The following is an 18,696-nucleotide window of genomic DNA, read 5'->3' as shown; positions in this document are numbered from 1 at the left end:
GATGGCTGCATCTACTCCGATGGTTCAAGCGGCCATAACGGCCAGGATGGCCAGTTTACGAAGACAACATTCAACTTGTTCAGAGATCTAGCCCATATTCCGGGGCATCTACTTACAACTAGGAACATTCTGAATTGGCGTGCGCGGTTTGGATTACCCCTGGAAGCCATGTAGATTACTAGCGAGTCGCATCCAATTGATCTTGAGTTCTGGATGGGTTTGCGATTTTCCAGTTCTCGCAGATGGGGAATAGTTTAATATCGATCCTAGATTTGTCTGTTTCAAGTATCCAATATTGCAAGAATCTCGGACATTGCAGAGTTGACTTCACTATGGCTTTCGAGTCATTAACAACTCTAACGGGCCTCCGGATAGAATGGAAGACGCGGTCTCTATGAACCCTGTCGAGAGCTGGATGTTTACATACTATGCTTCCCACAACGAAGTCCGACCGATACCCCAGTTGCAATTTCATGCAGTCTGTGAAATCTTTGCACAGTGGCTCCCTGTAGGACATTTTGGGCAAGGGGCTTGACGGCGAGGAGCAAAGGCTTGAACGAAATATTAAAGTAGCATCGACAATAAGGATCCTCCTCTTGAGAGAGTCATCATGGCGGATAGATACTTAGGGGGAAGTGGATCGTTCCGGCGCGAGAAGCTCGCTCTTCTGGCTGGCGTCGCGGCTAACCTTCTCCGCGGGTCTGTCGCAATTCGGCAGGAAGTACTCGAATGTCGTTGACCCAGGTAGACCGAGATTCGGTTGTTCCTTGAAAAGCGGTTACCGTCGTGGTCTTTTGGCATCTTCAAAAATCTGAATCAGTGTATTTGATTTCAATCCTAGCTTAGATTTCGCAGATGCGTTTGCCACATAGTAATGTGCAAGATGTAATGAGGCTCTCGAAAGGCAACGGTCGGGGTTGCGTATGATCTGGGAGCACTGCTATCGGAATACTGAGCATATGCGAAGGAACGTCAGTGTGGAGTATTTAATAGCAACTCAATGATGGCGATTTGTGCGTTGAGATGCCTTGACCAGATGCCTCTCCAGTGGATGGAATATAGATGTGGAAGACTGAATACATAAGCGACTCCTCGAATTAGATAGGACACTATACCCCTGGGAACCTTGCAGTTTAATATATAGGCAGTAGTGCTGATATAACCTGATTGTTTTTACTAGGGTTCGCCATTGATCATGTCCAGTACTACCTTACTCCAATACGGTATGTACCTAGGACGTATTGTTGACTATTACAGTCGGGCACACTGGGGCGCCTAGACCTCCGATGTTTTGGAAGACTACAGGTAAAACAGCAGTCTGTCAGACGGTAGATCTCTGCGAATTATCCACAACTGAAAAGTTCGTTTATCACAAATCACCAGGGAGGGTATGAGGTTCTGCGTCACTACTAATTTTCAAAAAGGCTAGTCTTATCTTCAGCATATTACGAAATGCCCTTCCAATCTTCGTTTCCATCGTTCGGCTATAACTATTTCCATCACGTCATTAGTCCACTTCATGGTGCTTCTATCTCATACTTGTTTGTCTGTGTATCTGCGGAAGCCTATTGAAACACTGTCCAACTTTTCTGACCCGAGTAGGATTCCTTGTGGGTCTCAGTTACTAACAAACAGTTATTTGTATTGACTCTTCCTTCGTCATGGCCGAAGGTGACTTTTTCTTGTCCTCCCCACGACTCCCCTTCACTCACATCCTCAACCAATGCTGCGTAAACGTAGATCTCTGGCCTTTCGTGCAACTGATAAAATAGCTCTCGATTCCAACCACTCCTGTTCAAGGACGACGCCAAAGTAAATTACGCATCGAAAGAAAACAACTCGAAAGCCTCGGACTAGTCCTTGTTCGAAGCGAATATTGTCTCACTCAACCACATCTACGTCAACGCCTGTAGAAATACACCAGTTTAAATACAATATCGAAACCAACACCAATTAACGCACCTGTCGATATCAGGACGAATGTGCGAACTTCACCCCCTGAGATGCACTACCTGCAAGCACGTTTGGACGGCCCATAAGAAGCTAGCTAGCTGCGAGAGCCAGGATGATAACGCTCTGTGTCCGAAGAGTCTCCGTTTGTACGTCGGGAACCCGAGGAAGCCAACCAAGAGCGAGTGCGATCGATGTCGAGAGTTTAGGGAGATGATGGAGAGTTTGGAGGAGGATAATGAAGGCTGATTAGCCGTAGCCTTGCGATCGAACACTATAGACACGGGACGATATTTATGGTGATAGTGTGAAGGCCAAGAAGAGGGCATAATCCAAGCTTTGACTATGTTTGAAGAGGCATAGTGGGAAACAATGTCAGAGTATACGTAATTAGAACTGTGGGAAGTTAAGCAATACATGGTAATGTGGAAGCGAGCGTAAGCAGTACTTATTTGATAACGTGAAAGAATTCTATGTTATTTCTGCATTGTGCAAGGAACACCTACTTTTCTTTTCTTCTTGAATCCCACTTGTAAACATACACGGTGTGTCAATAACATGTCTAACCAAGGGGTGAGCTTCTCAAGATCCAGTAGGTAAGTCGATCGTTCGTTATTATTGTTGTTGTTGTCATTAGCAAATCAGAAGACCAAATCTCTGATATGTACGATTCAGGAGACAACTCACGATAGTTTTGAGGATAAGGAGGAATCATGGTCTACGATGGATATTGAGGCGATGATGGTTTGAGATATATGAGAATGTATGCAGAGCCAGATATCTTGAGCAATGTGCGAGCAAGCCTTGAGTTACGCTATGAAGTACATCAGATCTATCTCAACTCCTCACTTTGGGATAGACCTGGCACCATTGATATGGGCTTACCAACTCAAATCGATCGGTCGCTTCGCATAGCATTGACATGAATACAGGCGAGATTATCTCGTTACGCCCATCACGCAGAGTTAATGCCACTTTAATATCCTTGGCAGCAACATCAGTCAGTCTGATCAGATTTCATTACTAGACCGACATGATTCAAGGATATACCACCAGCCTACCTTGAGGATCTCACTGGCCACAACTCCTAAAATCCACGACTGAGGAAGGCTTCTCCTAGTTTCCTAGGTAGCTTATAAAGAGCTCCAATAACTGTGGCTCTCAATATCGAATTTAGGAGCTTGCGAGACAACCACCTTGATTATCTTCCCTAGGCATCAGGTATGTAGGTTTCTAAGAAGATGTGATTTGTATAGATCCAGCGCGAGAAGAGCATGGTGCTTCTTTCTATGTCGTTCTATGCCTGACATGTTCTGGCAATTATCTGCCCCTGATACGGGCCCTTTACCTTCCACTTCTTTAATTGGAGCAGACACTATGCAGTATGGCCGGGCTGATCTCTTGAAGATCTCCCACACTGCGATGCCACCTTCACGAGGCAAGTACCAAGGTAGTCTTCTTCTTCTTGCCCTTCGTCTTCCGCTTACTGCGATCCCTGGGCTTCAGTGCCGCCATACCCATCTTGCAGACATCGGCGTACTTGGTAAAAAATTCAGGAATGGCATGTGGCTCGACAATGGTCGACAGCTTGACTCGCTCTTTTCTCTTGTCCCCTGCCTTGCCGTTGGTTGCTCTGATCAGGACGGGTAATGGCCGCGGCGGGTGGAGGTCGGGTAGGACGTTCTCGCTCGTCGGCTCTGGAATGTCTTGTTCGTAGGACACTACATCGATGTCAGTTTTCAAGATGTCCGTGAGAAATACCGTTACGACGAAAGCGCGTACGTCTCTTCTGGGTTAAGAATATCGAGCCTCTAGATTTGCCTTTGCACCCCTCTAAGAGCTCTCCGAGCTTTGCGAAGAACTACAGATTCCCATGTCAGCATGATGGCCATATCCTCTAAATGTCAGGTCTCACCTCGTCGTTACTGAGTACCCCCATGGTGATTGAGTGCTATCCTCGAGCTGTCCGTCTCCTAAGTTGGAGATGTTCTGGCGGGGGGACGCTGGCAGACGCCAAACGTTGAACGCCCCGCAGGTGGTCGCAATAAGGTAACTTGAAAGGTGGGTTCCCGCAGTGGGGCTGTCGGTGCGCAAGGTTGCATCACCAAAAATTTACAGTTAGTTGAGTCCGATTTCAAAGAACCTGCGTCAAACTCGACAACTTAGAGTAAGAGTAAACCTGGAAGCTTATTTATTAAGAAGCTTTCAAGGAACGACCTCTAGGGCTGTACTTGCCTTTCGACACTGCCGAATTCATCATCTACGTTATTTCTGTGTCATTTTATCTACACCCAAAGCAACCGGTACTGGTCACCCCGGTTATATATCATGGCGCCACCAAAGAAGTTGTCAATTCCAATAGAAATATTGAGAAAACTTGATGCTCAGAAACCCACGACCTCAACGGGAGGAAAGGGGAGCACGAAACAAGTGTCGAGAAAAGAGCAGCGCAAGGCGCAAAGAATCGAAAAGAAGCAAAAGCAAAGTGCTCCACAGCAGGTTAAGCAGGTCAAGTCACAAGAGCCACCACGTTCAAATCCTGCCAATGTCAAGCAGCAATATCGAAAACAGCCTGCGAATGAGGATTGGGGCCGCGTTGTGAATGCAGATGACCTCGATGATGACTCTGTCTCAGACTTGGACGGGAACGGGAGTGATGACGGAGCAAGCGAGATGGGTGACGAAGGGAGTCAGGAAGCACCAGCATCATCTAAAGCAGAGAAACGGAAATCGATGCCAGAAGACGCTGAGATCGCCGCCTTGGAAAGGAAACTCGGCTTAAAAAGGGGCAAGAAGTCCAAAGCAATCGACGAAGACGGGCTTGGAGACCTGCTGGATGGTCTGGAAGGCGAAAGTGACGACGGAGAAGCCCCAGCCAAGGGGAAGCATAAGCGCAAAGCCGAGGCAGATGATAATTGGCTAGCACAAAAGCGACGAAAAGCCAATAATGCCGCCGCTGCCGCCGCTGCTTCCAGAGCTGCTGCCATGGAAGAAGATGACGAGTCCCATGATTCCGAGTATGACGAAGATGATAACAAGAACGATGGATTCTCGGATCTAGCAATCTCAGACTTCGACGACGACGACACTGATGGTGATCTGGGCAGCTCAAGGGACGAAGATGACGACGGCGGGTTCGATGGCTTTTCTGATTCTGATGACGATGAAGAGCGAAACTCTGCCGAATATCCAGCTCCTCATGAACGTGAAAACCCTTATGTTGCTCCCACAACGGGGGTAGCCAAATACGTTCCGCCATCACTTCGCCAACAGTCAGGGTCGAACGAAGAAGTCGACGCTCAGCTACGACGGCGTGTGCAGGGTCTCATCAATCGACTGACCAACGAGAGTATGGTTGGCATCATCAAAGACTTGTCGGGGCTTTACGACAATTTTCCTCGACAGAGCGTCACCTCCACGTTGATCGACCTGGTCATTTCTCTCGTCTGTTCGCCTGAAAAACGACCAGACGGATTCTTCACAATGATTGCAGGCTTTGCTTCTGGTTGCCAAAGAGCATTGGGTACGCATGTTGCCGCCAACTTGCTTCAGCGACTCGTCGAAGTCTTCAAAGAACACCATAACAGAGCCTCTGGAGACCATTCGGATTCCGCATCAAAGCACATGATTTCCCTGCTGGCCGAGCTCTACAACATGCAGGTCATTGGTCCGAACTTGATGTTCGATTATATCCGTCTATTTCTGGCCAATTTGGACGAGCTCAACACCGAGCTACTTCTACGCATTGTGAACATATGTGGTCCTTCTCTCAGACGTGACGATCCCCATTCCTTGAAGGATATTGTCAACCAGATGAATCCATCCAACTTCAAGAATATCTCCATCAGAACGAGCTTCATGCTCGAAGAGATGAAGAAACTCCACAACAACAAGTCCAAGGCAGCAGGCCGTAATAAGGACATTGCGGAGCAGCGTACTCAAATCCGGAAGCGAATCGGAATTTTGCAGGGCCACAGTGACTCTCAACCTCTTCGAGTTGGTCTCAAGGAGATTGAAAACGCAGACAAGTACGGAAAATGGTGGGTTGTTGGCGCGAGCTGGTCCGGCAACCGTGAGAACGACCCGGGGCAAAAGGACTCAGATGCAACCAAGGGACCTGACGACGTCTCTGACTTGGGTGATGACGACTTTTTTGGAATCCCGGACCTGTGGCAGCTCGCCCGCGAACAAGGCTTCAACACCGATGTACGCCAGCGCATCTTCGTCGCTCTCCACGCAGCAACGGATTTTGAGAACGCAGAGCTGCTCATACGCAAATTGCGACTCAACAAACACCAGAGAAAGGAGGTGCCCGAGGTCATTGTGCGCAGTGGTGAGAGGCAGGGCATATACAATCGATACTACTTCCTTGTAGCCACGCGATTCTGCGGCGATCGAGAGCTGGGCTTCCAATTCCGACGGAGCTTGACAACTCGCTTCCGGAAGATGGGCGAGGATATCGACACTGGAGACAATGATTACAACGACGGCGATGATGAAGAGGATTATGAGTCGCGCTGGTTGTACAATGTGGCGCGCTTCTATGGATCTCTGGTGGCCAACAGAAATCTGGGACTCGATATCCTCAAGTACCGCAACCTGGCCGCGTTGCGGGAGAAATCACAGTTGTTCGTCGAGGTGCTACTCATCACCGTGCTCAAGGAGTCCAAGAGTGAAACCCTGCAGAAAATATTTGGGTCTTTGGAAACGGACTTGGCAAGGTCGGTGCAGTATTTTCTGAAGAAGTATATCAGAAAGACGGATTTACTGGAGAAGGAGGAGAAAAGGCTCGTCAAGAAGAAGTGCCAGGAGGCCGCCGGGGTTTTGGAGGCGTCACTGTCGGCAGCGGCTACGGAGTAGCTGTGGTGTTAACCGCGACGATATGAAACTGGCTGCCGCGGCCGTCATGATAGATCCATTGATATCCATTTTACATAGGGTTATTTTAAAAGCAAGCTTGTGTCAGCGTTGCGGAAGAAAATCTGAGAAGGACGTTGGATCCCACAGAGACGAGCCGACCCGTCCGTCGTCTGTGACCGCTGATACGAGATAACGCATGTCTATCGAGACATTTCAGGTCATGAGCCTGCACATTATAGTCTGGTAATGCATCATCGGGGGGAAGCGAGGTTCTATCTTCATAGCATCAGGACTTTGGGCTTAGTGGCAAGACTGGGTATGCTGATGTCGCTTCTGTATAGGCCTGTTACAGGGAATCTTCCAGGCGATATTGATTACCCCGGATTGCATTTAACAGCCTCTGTTTCAGCTTGTTCGTGGACTGTAGAATGAATTGATCAGCGAAACAGCATAATAATCAATCACTTCCACTAGAATTCTAGGTTCCGTCAATTAGAGGATTATTCCGTGGCATTTTACTAGCCCCTGGAACAGCTGAAGAGCAAGGTGCTCAATTATGGAGAATGTTGAGACGACAGCTGTTGGAGCAAATGACCCGGTTAATTCCGAGCCAGCGGCGTTGGAAACCGCGAACCACTCAAGACGGAGGCGCGGCGCTCGGATCTCCAAAATTCTCCAGAACTTGACCTGAAGCTTCAGAGAAGCTCGTCAGATTTCTTGCGATATACCCAATTGAGTGATTTCCTCCCTCGCTCCCTCACATCTACAATCCTCCACAATCCCCCCTCCGCCCCCCTCCCCCCGCCCCAGATTGTAGCAGATATGCTTTCTTCGCGTTTACTACCTCGCTCGGCCGTCCGGGCCCGCTCCGCCTTCCGGCCGTCTACCCTGCCTGCGATAGTACGAACGTATGCGTCGTCGTCCGAAGAGAAGGACCTCGTTATCATTGGTGGTGGTGTAGCTGGATATGTCGCCGCCATCAAGGCTGGCCAAGAAGGCATGAAGGTGACGTGCATTGAGAAGAGAGGCATGCTGGGCGGTACTTGTCTCAACGTGGGCTGCATCCCGTCTAAATCCCTCCTCAACAACTCCCATCTCTACCACCAGATCCTGCACGACACCAAAAACCGCGGTATCGAGGTCGGTGATGTCAAGCTAAACCTCAAGGAGATGATGAAGGCAAAGGACACATCCGTCACCGGTCTGACCAAGGGTATCGAGTTCCTCTTCAAGAAAAACGGCGTAGAGTACATCAAGGGCACCGGAACCTTCGCCAGCGAGAACGAGATCAAGGTGGCGCTCAACGAGGGTGGCGAGACCAGCGTCAAAGGCAAGAATATCCTGATCGCTACTGGTAGCGAGGCCACACCCTTCCCCGGCCTTGAGATCGACGAGAAGCGCGTCATCACCAGCACCGGCGCTTTAGCCCTCGAGAAGGTACCCGAATCTATGGTGGTCATTGGTGGCGGCATCATCGGTCTCGAGATGGGCTCTGTCTGGTCTCGGTTGGGCGCCAAGGTTACCGTCGTTGAGTTTCTGAACCAGATCGGCGGCCCTGGCATGGACGCTGAAATTGCCAAGTCGGCCCAGAAGCTGCTGAAGAAGCAGGGTATGGAGTTCAAGCTCGGCACCAAGGTGAACAGCGGAGATAACTCGGGCGACAAGATCAAGCTCGAGGTTGACTCTTCCAAGGGTGGCAAGCCTGAAACTGTGAGTTCTGAGCACCATCTGGTGATCTTGACCGACAACTGCTAACACGACATGCCATAGCTGGAAGCTGATGTCGTCCTCGTCGCTATCGGTCGTCGCCCCTACACCGCAGGCCTAGGTCTCGAGAACATCGGCCTCGAGGTCGATGATCGCGGCCGTGTTGTAATCGATTCCGAATACCGCACCAAGGCTGCCCACATCCGATGCATTGGTGACTGCACATTCGGCCCTATGCTTGCACACAAGGCCGAGGAGGAGGCCGTAGCCGCTGTCGAGTATATCAAGAAGGGCTACGGACACGTCAACTACGGCGTTATTCCCTCAGTCATGTACACCCATCCCGAGGTTGCCTGGGTTGGACAGAACGAGCAAGAACTCAAGTCCCAAAACATCCCCTACAAGGTCGGCACCTTTCCCTTCAGCGCCAACTCACGTGCCAAGACCAACCTCGATACCGAGGGGATGGTAAAGATGCTGGCCGATCCCGAGACGGATAGGCTTCTAGGTTGCCACATTATTGGCCCCAACGCCGGTGAGATGATTGCGGAGGCGACGCTTGCTCTGGAGTACGGCGCGTCAACCGAGGATATTGCCCGTACCTGCCACGCTCACCCCACACTGGCAGAAGCATTCAAGGAGGCGGCCATGGCCACCTACTCGAAGGCCATCCACTTTTAAATAGCTGCTACAAGGGAGTTGTGACAGACTGGGAAAACCAGTGACTTAGTGAGATGAACTAAAGCTAGTCCACCGGCTACATCACCAGTCATTCCGCTACCTTTATTTTATTGTGAGCAGAGCATCGGTGTCTAGGTGTATATTATTTACGCATGAGAGCAATAAGACTGGCTCCACTTGTGTCATTAAGTAGGCATGGTATAGACAGGTGGTTATTTGATGCAAGAATTTGTCAAAGCCACACATCGTGAGGAATCAAGGTCTCACGTGTCTAAGATGACCACTCGAGCTCTGCTAGTGGAGGCAGCACTACACTAAAATCAGTACTTTTACGCCTTTATCTAAGTGTTGTCTTGGTATACAATGTGAGCAGTTATCTATGTCGAGACGAATTATATGAGCAAGCGTCCAAGTACAGATTCATCCCATCAACAATGCAGCGCACTGCTACAGTAGTGGAGATGGCAGGCTGCAATAAAGGAGAACAGTGGTCCTTAAACCATATCTATACGCGTTCTCCAAAGACGCCTTTTTAGTATTGTCTTATCCCTTGACGAATGGATATATGATGTCAATCAAGTACGCTGATACTATAGGTATCTTCAATCCAATCTTTCACCCAGTCCCATACGTTCTCAGTTGGCCCTGTGTGTCTCATCTGGGGCCAAGATCTAAGACGATTCGCCATCAGATGTCTAAATTAGTAATTATGACTGCGATTGAGCCTGCCACTTTGGTAGTTACAATCAAAGAGCAGCACATGCAAGTCTCAGAGGCGTGATCAGAATCAGGCTCTCCAGTACCGATCTTTTCGATGAAATGGGTCATGTAATCATACCAGTATCAAAGCGTTGGTCGTTGTGCATACACAGATGCGAATGGCAAGGGCTTAGCTAGAGTAGTAGCCGGTGTATAAAGTTCATGAAGGCATCCCACCTAGCCAACAGTTTCGACTCCCTCGTACCAACAACAAATGGCCCTTCAAGCTTACAGGAATATGAATTATGCAGGCAACCTGAAATCGAATATTTAAGAACTTCTTTCGTTTATGGTCGTTATTAAGGTGTATAGAAACAGATCGTGAAGTTTTCTAAGCTGTTCAGAGGCAGATTCCAAGACGAGATTGAATTCGGCAACTCGGCAATTCAGCGAAATTTTGATGAACAGATCCAATGTGAGGCAGAACGTCTAAGAACATGAAATTGTAGGTGCTCCATCACTGTCTGTTTGGGATGTCCATGTATGACGAACCGCGTGCATGCATTTCATTTGTCAGATGCCATGTCTCCTTTTTTATACACCAAAGTTGTTCGTTGTCGTCAACACTGTAGCATCCAGACCAGCCCTTACACCGTCAGATTAGGAGTTGGGTTAGTGCCGACTAGCGAATCCTCGATGTTCAACGTTTTGGCATTTTTGCGTAGTGCCAGTTCTTGTGCTTGTCGGCATCTTGTGGGTTTGGAAAGTCAGCTGACTTGTCTTAGTCTTTATGGGTTGTTATGATTGGGTGAGACCAGAACGTGACTGGGATTTAGTGTATATAATAAGTGCTATAAACTATACCTAGGTAGATTGAGAAACATATTGACATAGGTAAAGTATAGGCAAGTATGTGTGGGGTGGTATATATATTGTCCACCCTGCTGTATTCGCAGACAAACCTGGCACTTTTCCATGGTTTAAAAGCAATGCGGATGGGACTCGTTTCCGAGATGTATAAAATATGCTCATTGTGCACATGCTGACGAGGGATGTTGTTTTGACCAAGTGATCCGCATTGCATATGCAGAGCTGTATGATAGAGTTCAACGTACACATCATGTATGAAGCAGCTTTGCTGGGGTTTCAACTTGATGATAAGAGCTCGAATTCTACCGAGTGCCGTAAAATTACCCTTCAATTCGGCTCTCGTAGTGGCAGTCGCTTTTGGGCAAAAAGGGAGGTGGAATACATCTCATGACCTTGGCCGCCTGTCCCATCCAGCAGCCACGGCACGGTTGGCAGTGGCAAGAGCCTGGTGGGTATTAGGCAGCATCCATCGAATACCGTTTGACCCAATTCCAAATAAGCCAGGTATGGCATCGACGTAGAAGCCTCGCGGTGGGGTGGGGTGGTAATCCTCCGGTCTCCGGCCGTAAAGGGGCAGGTTGCGCGCATCCATATAGGCAAGGGGATAGGACGAATAGGCCTGGACGCATGCTGGACACCAATCCGCCAGGCAGTTGGATACCGAAAGGGCTGCGTTGGGCTGTATGATATTATTGCTTCACTATGGTCAGTGTCTGCTTGCGGTAGTTTCTGTCGACGGAAGTGAGTACAAGGTGGTTTTGGTGAAAATTTGCTTTCCGAAGATGATGCTCCAATCTGCCAATGCAAGGGGGAGTCACTTACACGATACAGGGTTGGCCCATGGCGTGATGATATTGTTGTTCATCTGCGGTGATTTATCAGTTGTCGAGTTTCCAATTATGGAGGCCCAGGGGACTACTGACGGCCACCACAACAATACGCATGCTGACGGGCTGCCATGCACGCTCCCGAGTGGTAGGCAGCCTGATTTATCAGTACGTTACCCCCGTAGCCCACGCCGCTGGCATGACCAAATGGTATCCTGAAGCAGAGGCAATTCATCGAGTAAGGGATGAAGGATAATGTCCAGAGCGAGAAGCGAAAGCGAGCGGGAAAAGATGAAATGACACGCAAGGGGATGGGAGCTTTGGATATTGCCGGAACCAAAAGAGCCTCCCCTTCCCGGTATCCTGGAAATTGAGACCAGGATGCTTATATCTTGATGCCTAAGTGTGACACATGTTTGTAATTCCGCGGAAGACGACTCTAGAAGACACGAGTTTGGTAGCACTTATGCCGGTCTTCTCAAACATATTTTTTCCCCTTATGGCAATCTGATCCCATGTTCACTATGGTGAGACTTTCGGTATCATCATGTTGTGTATCTCTAACTTCTAGGAACTGCATACGGGGTCGGATATTTTCGTTTCACTGGAAATCGGATCCAGATTTCTCTCACATGCGCTGCAGACCACGGATGGCCATCGCATGTTGGACAATCTTGAACTTCCCCGAGAGCCGGAGAATTGATACAGCTTCTACCAAGTTTAACGATAGAGGAATGATAAAAACAAATGTCACAGCACCCAGGCCAGGGGGGCAAAGCTGAGCAAACTTCTATTAGTCCGGATCACACAGCCAGTAAGGCTGACGTTTGTTTACGGGTACTTCAGCTTGGAAGTTGCCCGCGCTTGGTTTCAGCGCTTGCAAACCTATGACCATACATCTCTTCAAAGGCGAAGGAAAAAAATACACGCAGGAAGTGCGAAGTATAAGCCTCGAGGATATCGTGTCGAGATGGAGGGGGCAATGAGTGGGGGAAAAGCAAAGCGGCAGCGGGATTACCGCTGAGGCTCTGGCGTGGTTGTTGACTCTTCTGAAGCCTTTGCGGCACATTCCGGGCAAGGGTTGCGATTCACTTGCGACTGCGCCCTGGTCGTACGACATGAGCAGTCAAACGCAGCCCGAGCCTCTCCAAAAGTAAGGCGAGTTGTCCCACCGCGAGCCATGGCGTGGTATGATGGTGGCCCACAATCTTGTACATGTTGGCTCAAGCGACATCTATGACGTGTGGTTACAGTAGAACCAACCGGTGAAGAGCTTTGAGCAAAGGTACATAGTTTTAGCATGTATGAGGTCTGCAGAACTGTTGAGTACAAGGAAACCAGATCTCGATAGATTGATTATTAATACTGCTATGATCGATGTTGTCTTGTTTTTACGAATACGAACGAGATCATAGGCTCGAGCTATTATCTGATGATTTGACCTGGATTGACTTTTTCACGCGTCTTGAGAGAAATTATTCCGTGCTGGCTCCACGCACAGACAGTGGTGCTAGTAAAGGCTTGACAGATTTGGATGTTGAGATGGAAATGCGGGGGCATATCCCTGTCGTTTCATGTTGGCAACTGGATGACTTTCCTATGGTTTTCAACGGCCAAAGTCACCGCCTCTTCCGAATTACGGACTGTTATGAGAGTCTCGACTGGCTGCACTGGAAGTGCCATTTGAAATTATCAAGTCAACTGGCGAATAATTTTAATTTTTTTTTCGTTCTACGGCATCTGTCTCGTTGCCGATGTACCGGACCTCATCGACGCGGTAAAATTCATCTTCAAAGGCGCTACCAAACAAGCCATTGAATTAGTTGGTCGTCGCCCTCATCAGCCCAGGTACAAGGTATACTCACCGAAGTTGAAAGGAAATTGAGACGAGCAAAAATGCGCGAAAAGACGTATCCGCTGCTTTCGCGGCGACAGATCGAGGACATGATTGCTCGAGGTCGACATATCTTCATCGTCGACCAATATGTCTTGAAGGCAGACCCCTGGCTTCCATACCACCCAGGTGGCGATAAAGCCATCAAGCACATGGTTGGCAGAGATGCCACTGATGAAGTCACCGTGTTCGTGCCACCCCCTCCGTCCATTGACTCAGAGTCCATTGTAGCATGAGCCCCTGACATAGATTGCCCTCAACCAGTCTTCATTCAGCCGAGGCCAAGGACCAGATGATGAGCAGGTACCGCATTGGAAGGATCGATGGCAGGTGGACCAACTTCATCCCGCCCATACAAGGAGGGAAGTTCAGACTATTAGCCGACGACGACGAAACCGCTGAGCCCGATGAAGATGAAGCATGTGCCCCAGACTCGAGCCTGGCTAGTTCCCGGGACCCCTCTCCCGTGTTCGATGCTGCTGACGAGGCCACCTTGCGAAACCGCCGCAACCCAGACGCACACCCACGCCCTTCGTCCGTATCTTCCATATCCTCGGTCGAGGAGGATGACGGCATGTCCTACCTCGACGTCCAGACCAAGGAGAAGATTAATCTGGATCTGGACAAGTATCCAGCCTTGGACTTTACGACACAAGACACCATCGTCCAGAAATATCGGGCCTTGAACGACAGAATTAAGGCCGATGGCTTGTATCAATGCAGTTATCGATCCTACGCCATCGAGGCAACTCGGTACTCGCTCCTTTTCGGAACATCAGTGCTCTTCCTGCATTGGGGTTGGTACGCCCTGAGCGCCTTCGCTTTGGGCTGCTTCTGGCACCAGCTTGTCTTCTCAGCCCATGATGCCGGCCACATGGGCATCACCCATAATTTCCATGTGGACACCGTCATTGGCATCATTATTGGAGACTTCATTGGCGGCTTATCCCTTGGATGGTGGAAGAGAAACCACAACGTCCATCACATTGTCACCAACTCTCCAGAGCACGACCCTGACATCGAGTACCTGCCTTTCCTCGCCTTTTCACACCGATTCCTGGGCAATCTACGATCCACGTACTACGACCGCGTAATGGAGTACGACGGCGTCGCCAAGGCCATGGTTTCTATCCAGAAGTACTCGTATTATATTCTGCTGACCTTTGGGCGCTTCAACCTGTACAGGTTATCGTATGAGTACCTCTTCTGCATGCAAGGCCCGCGCAAAGGTCCAGCATGGTGGCATCGCTATCTTGAGATCGTCGGCCATTTCTTTTTCTGGAGCTGGTATGGCTATGGTATCGTGTACAAGTCTATTCCCACTGGTTGGGATCGCTTCATTTTCATCATGGTCAGTCATATGACCGTCATGCCGCTTCATGCTCAATTGGGTCTTTCGCATTTTGCCATGAGCACGGCGGATCTCGGACCGCACGAGTCCTTCCCTCAGAAGATGCTTCGTACAACGATGGATATCGAATGCCCCCGTTGGTTGGATTTCTTCCACGGTGGCTTGCAGTTCCAAGCTATCCATCACCTTTATCCGCGCATCCCGCGCCATAACCTTCGCCGTACCCAGAAACTCGTGCAGGAATTCTGCAACGACGTAGGTATCCCTTACGCATTATACGGATTTGTCGATGGGAATCAGCAGGTTCTTGGGAGGCTCGGTGAAGTTTCTCGACAAGCAGCAATCCTGGCCAAGTGTCAAAAAGTACTTGCCAACGGCGGCAGTCCGCTCGATCATAGCCACTGAATATGTCGAGATGTTAGGCGGCTGTGTTTTGGCAAGCTTGATGATTGGGTCATCATACCTATTGTCGGTTCCCACGTACTGGTGGAGGATGCAGTCATTACCACAGTGCGAGGCAGACAATAACTACAACAGAATTAATGCAAAGCAATCAAGCCCTATATCATGCAATAGAACTCAACTGTACAACTGTCCAGTCGTTTTTCTGGACTGGAACAGTTGCATCCCTTGTTGTCTCATTGTACAAGGAGAACATCCCAGTCGATGCATTGTCATGCTCGCTCGCTAGAATCCCCTAAGTGGTCGACGGCCCTGATGGCCACAATATTTCTCGTGACGGTGAGATTATCTTCAGATCTTCGCATCAGATCTCTACCTTCTTCCAGCACCAGTGCCTAGTCAGTCTAGTTTCGGATCTGAGGTGCTGGAAATGAGATCTCTACAACCTACGCTATCGATTGACAAACCCGCCTTTCGTCGACCGGGGTCTGCATCGATTACTGCAGGGGTTGCAGGATTCAGACCAGCTGGCCACGTTTTTATGCCGCACGTGCAGCGTTGCGGTTGCCACATATCCACTTCCAACACGGCAGCACGGTGAGGCTTGTCGAGGTCGGAGCCGGTGGCATGAATGGTTAACCAACATGCACTGAAGTACAAGGGGTTGGCAATATCAAGCGAGATGTCGAGATCAGTGGAAGCTATCCACAATGTGCAACGCAGTTGCAGCTGATTCGCAAGCATCTTGCGTCTGGCCCATCTGCCGCAAGATTGATGTTAACTTGGACTGTACGTTTGCACCCCGTGCTTTGGCAATGCGCTCGGCGACTTTCTCGTCCATCTTGGTTGGAGGCATTCCTCTGAATTGAGATTGACGAGTAATGGCGGTGGAAGTTTGAAGGTTGGGTTACTATCTTTGAACAAGAGTTATGCTCGATGATTATTACTGAGAGAACTGAATAGCTCCCGGGATAGATTTCGAGGTGTTGGTGACGAATTACTCAACTCCTGGAGAGGTTAAGTAGCTTCCTTTATATGCAGCTCTTTGCGGCGTAGACGTTGTAATGTATCTCGCGGTAAGAGGTTGTCGGTACATGGAAAGTACTCTCCTTTGTTACTCTCTAATATTTTCTCAGAGGATGATCCCACACCCTAGTCATGCAAGGAAGCCACTGGGTCCCCGTTGCGGGTGTACAAAGCTACCGGCTGGTGTTGGGGTTTCAGGGGCAATATGTATTGCTTTGAATGGAATGACGAGTATAATCACGGGATTAGAATCATCAGCTGTTGGTTTCAGCTGGGAAGTAGTCACACCAAAGTTTTATTTCCTGAAAGGAAGTGTGGTGTTGTCGTTGTTTATTCTCCCATGCCACGGCTGTCGAATCGATGCATTTGCATGTTTCTGTCAGCTGTCTATGTTGGTTATCAAAGAGCTACAAAGACCGAAGAAATGTCTGGCAGTTGACTTTGCCATGTCTCCATTGTCGAGTGGGATCAAAGAAACTGTAGCCAAGCAAACTGTGAGACATCAACTGCGAATCTGTCTTCACTGCAAAGCATGCTGATATGGCCGCCCGGAACAACAGGGATCGGACTGGGAGCGGTTCTGATGTTTCCTGGCGTAAGAGTGACTCGAACCAAAACAAGGAGGACAATAAGACCCAGCAGAAATGATCGCAGCCAACTGCCGTGACGTGGGCATGGTCTCAAATATTTCCGAATAAGACAAACCAGACTATACTGATCATCGACAAGCCAATGTGGAATGGGACGAAGGATTTGTCAGAAAAGCACCGACAGGCTTTGAATAAAGATGGGATGATACGGTGGATTTGTACACGTTTCCCAATCGTGGTGGCAGAGTCTAGGAGCTATCTTTGGCTATGGGGTTGCGAGATTATGATTTCATATTTTAGGAGCATTCATTAGATTAGTGGTAAAAGTAATCCATTCGTTTCCTAGTGCGCCCCAATAGTGCTGGTGAGCCGAGGAACAGTCGGTGCTGTAAATGGAGAATGACTGCGGTCTGGACTCAATGTCCCACGCTTTTACCCTTCAGATGGGAATGGTACCAATGCAATAGGTCTCGAAGGCACAACACTATGTCCATTGCACATGCCTCCGTTTCGCTCTTCATCATAGTAACCAGATCATTAGAGCATCCCGATTCACCGACTATACGGTATTTTGGAAAAGGACTCGCACGAACAGAGTCGTCGAAATCTGTGGAAATCGGACGGCCTTGCTTCCAGACAAATCCGGGAACGAAGAGGGATTTGAGTTCAATCAAGCGCTCCACGATCCGATAACATTGAATGTGAGGAATGATGAATTGATGACTGCCAGCCGGGATAGTTGCAAAGCTGCATAGCTGAGAAACGCAAGCAGCAAGCAGCATCTCAAGCAAACCAACGTGCATGACAAGGCCGGCAAGGCATTTCGATAAAGAAACCAGCCAGCCCCAGACAGTAAGTAACCAAAAAATACCGGTATTTCCCTTCGCTTTCAAGACGAGGCTTTGCTTGCGGCAGAATCTGATGTTGACAGTGTTTTGGCGATAGCCCCGACGAGATACCGCAGTACCCTGATCGCTGCAAGTGTACCAAGTATTCTAAGTATTGGTATACTGACCACCATGGTGGGTTTGTGGTCAGATTGGAGGTATTGAGTACTTGGTAAGCTCGTGAAATTCTCCGAGTAACAGGTTGTGGTCTTTCAGGCCAGTGTTGTCGAGACGAAGCCTCGTAAGTAAAAGACCCAACAGAGCGGAACATATGTGAGGTTAGCTCGGCGCAGCCCCGATCTTTTGCATGGCATTCCCACATCCAGGTTAGATTTGGCAAATCTTGCGACCTGTCGCTTCGATGAGCCGTCTTCGTAAGCCGCAACACATGCAAGTTACTTTGTTTCAGGTTGCTTGTAAGAAAAAAACGAACAAAATGGCACCAGGTGTAGTAGGTATGAAGTCGGAGAAAAATCCGTGTAACGCTAACTGATTCTACCCCACTTGCTGCCCAATACCTTTTAAAGCTCTTCAAGTTAGCAACGTCTCGGCAAATTAAGCAGGTCCTTCGTACGTCATGCCGTGCTCGAGCCTGCCTGAAAGAAAGAGCGAATGACAGTAAGTAAAAGTAATGGCAGCGCTGTTTGGTGGTTGACATCTTTAAAGCTCAACGGGAGATATCGACCTGGAAGCTAGCTACCTTAGCTTCTCTTGCTAGCATCCACCTGGCAAGTTGATGATGGTGACGCCACACCCTGACACCTGCACGCCTCCCCGCAGTCTTGCACCCCTGCCGCTGTTCCCAAGCCAACCTGAGGCGGTTCCTTCAGCCTCGTTCAAGCTTGGCCAACTTCATTCGGTCTTCCCAAAACCATTTATTAAATCTTATTTCGATAAGTATTTGGAGTGAAGGAGCGAGCTCGCACCTTGGCTTTCTTCTTTAACTAGTAGC

At 49.1% G+C, this 18,696-nt stretch overlaps 7 protein-coding genes across 7 annotated transcripts; 4 read left to right on the top strand and 3 right to left on the bottom strand.

Annotated features, from left to right (window-relative positions):
• Nucleotides 1–1,695: 1,695 nt before the first annotated feature.
• BCR38DRAFT_387384 (uncharacterized protein) lies at nt 1,696–2,382 on the top strand. The gene has a single exon (XM_040857505.1). It carries the CDS (start codon nt 1,981–1,983, stop codon nt 2,197–2,199), a length of 219 nt encoding a protein of 72 aa, XP_040717694.1. The 5' UTR covers nt 1,696–1,980; the 3' UTR covers nt 2,200–2,382.
• A 578-nt stretch (nt 2,383–2,960) lies between these two features.
• On the bottom strand, nt 2,961–4,076 carry BCR38DRAFT_387379 (signal recognition particle 14kD protein). Its single transcript, XM_040857504.1, has 3 exons — nt 3,866–4,076; nt 3,733–3,811; nt 2,961–3,671 (listed from the first exon to the last, which is right to left on the bottom strand). The coding sequence occupies exons 1-3, from the start codon at nt 3,887–3,889 to the stop codon at nt 3,382–3,384; spliced, it is 393 nt and encodes a 130-aa protein (XP_040717693.1). The 5' UTR covers nt 3,890–4,076; the 3' UTR covers nt 2,961–3,381.
• Nucleotides 4,077–4,103: 27 nt separating this feature from the next.
• BCR38DRAFT_150636 (uncharacterized protein) lies at nt 4,104–6,933 on the top strand. The gene has a single exon (XM_040853706.1). The coding sequence runs from the start codon at nt 4,279–4,281 to the stop codon at nt 6,808–6,810; it is 2,532 nt and encodes an 843-aa protein (XP_040717692.1). The 5' UTR covers nt 4,104–4,278; the 3' UTR covers nt 6,811–6,933.
• A 699-nt stretch (nt 6,934–7,632) lies between these two features.
• On the top strand, nt 7,633–9,198 carry BCR38DRAFT_336976 (dihydrolipoyl dehydrogenase; the record flags this gene model as incomplete). Its single annotated transcript, XM_040855500.1, has 2 exons — nt 7,633–8,520; nt 8,581–9,198. 2 exons carry the CDS (start codon nt 7,633–7,635, stop codon nt 9,196–9,198), a joined length of 1,506 nt encoding a protein of 501 aa, XP_040717691.1.
• A 1,868-nt stretch (nt 9,199–11,066) lies between these two features.
• On the bottom strand, nt 11,067–11,969 carry BCR38DRAFT_150569 (uncharacterized protein). Its single transcript, XM_040853705.1, has 3 exons — nt 11,691–11,969; nt 11,590–11,632; nt 11,067–11,462 (listed from the first exon to the last, which is right to left on the bottom strand). Exons 1-3 carry the CDS (start codon nt 11,827–11,829, stop codon nt 11,153–11,155), a joined length of 492 nt encoding a protein of 163 aa, XP_040717690.1. The 5' UTR covers nt 11,830–11,969; the 3' UTR covers nt 11,067–11,152.
• Nucleotides 11,970–13,490: 1,521 nt separating this feature from the next.
• On the top strand, nt 13,491–15,244 carry BCR38DRAFT_338134 (fatty acid desaturase; the record flags this gene model as incomplete). The annotated part of the gene is made up of 2 exons (XM_040855591.1): nt 13,491–13,675; nt 13,753–15,244. The coding sequence occupies 2 exons, from the start codon at nt 13,491–13,493 to the stop codon at nt 15,242–15,244; spliced, it is 1,677 nt and encodes a 558-aa protein (XP_040717689.1).
• Nucleotides 15,245–17,273: 2,029 nt separating this feature from the next.
• BCR38DRAFT_407082 (uncharacterized protein) lies at nt 17,274–17,878 on the bottom strand (the record flags this gene model as incomplete). The annotated part of the gene is made up of 2 exons (XM_040858127.1): nt 17,274–17,825; nt 17,873–17,878. The coding sequence occupies 2 exons, from the start codon at nt 17,876–17,878 to the stop codon at nt 17,274–17,276; spliced, it is 558 nt and encodes a 185-aa protein (XP_040717688.1).
• Between the last annotated feature and the right edge of the window lie 818 nt (nt 17,879–18,696).

This window comes from Pseudomassariella vexata, assembly GCF_002105095.1.
Source record: "Pseudomassariella vexata strain CBS 129021 chromosome Unknown BCR38scaffold_4, whole genome shotgun sequence".
In the NCBI taxonomy this organism is placed as follows: domain Eukaryota; kingdom Fungi; phylum Ascomycota; class Sordariomycetes; order Amphisphaeriales; family Pseudomassariaceae; genus Pseudomassariella; species Pseudomassariella vexata.
This window is presented reverse-complemented; position numbering and strand designations above follow the sequence as displayed.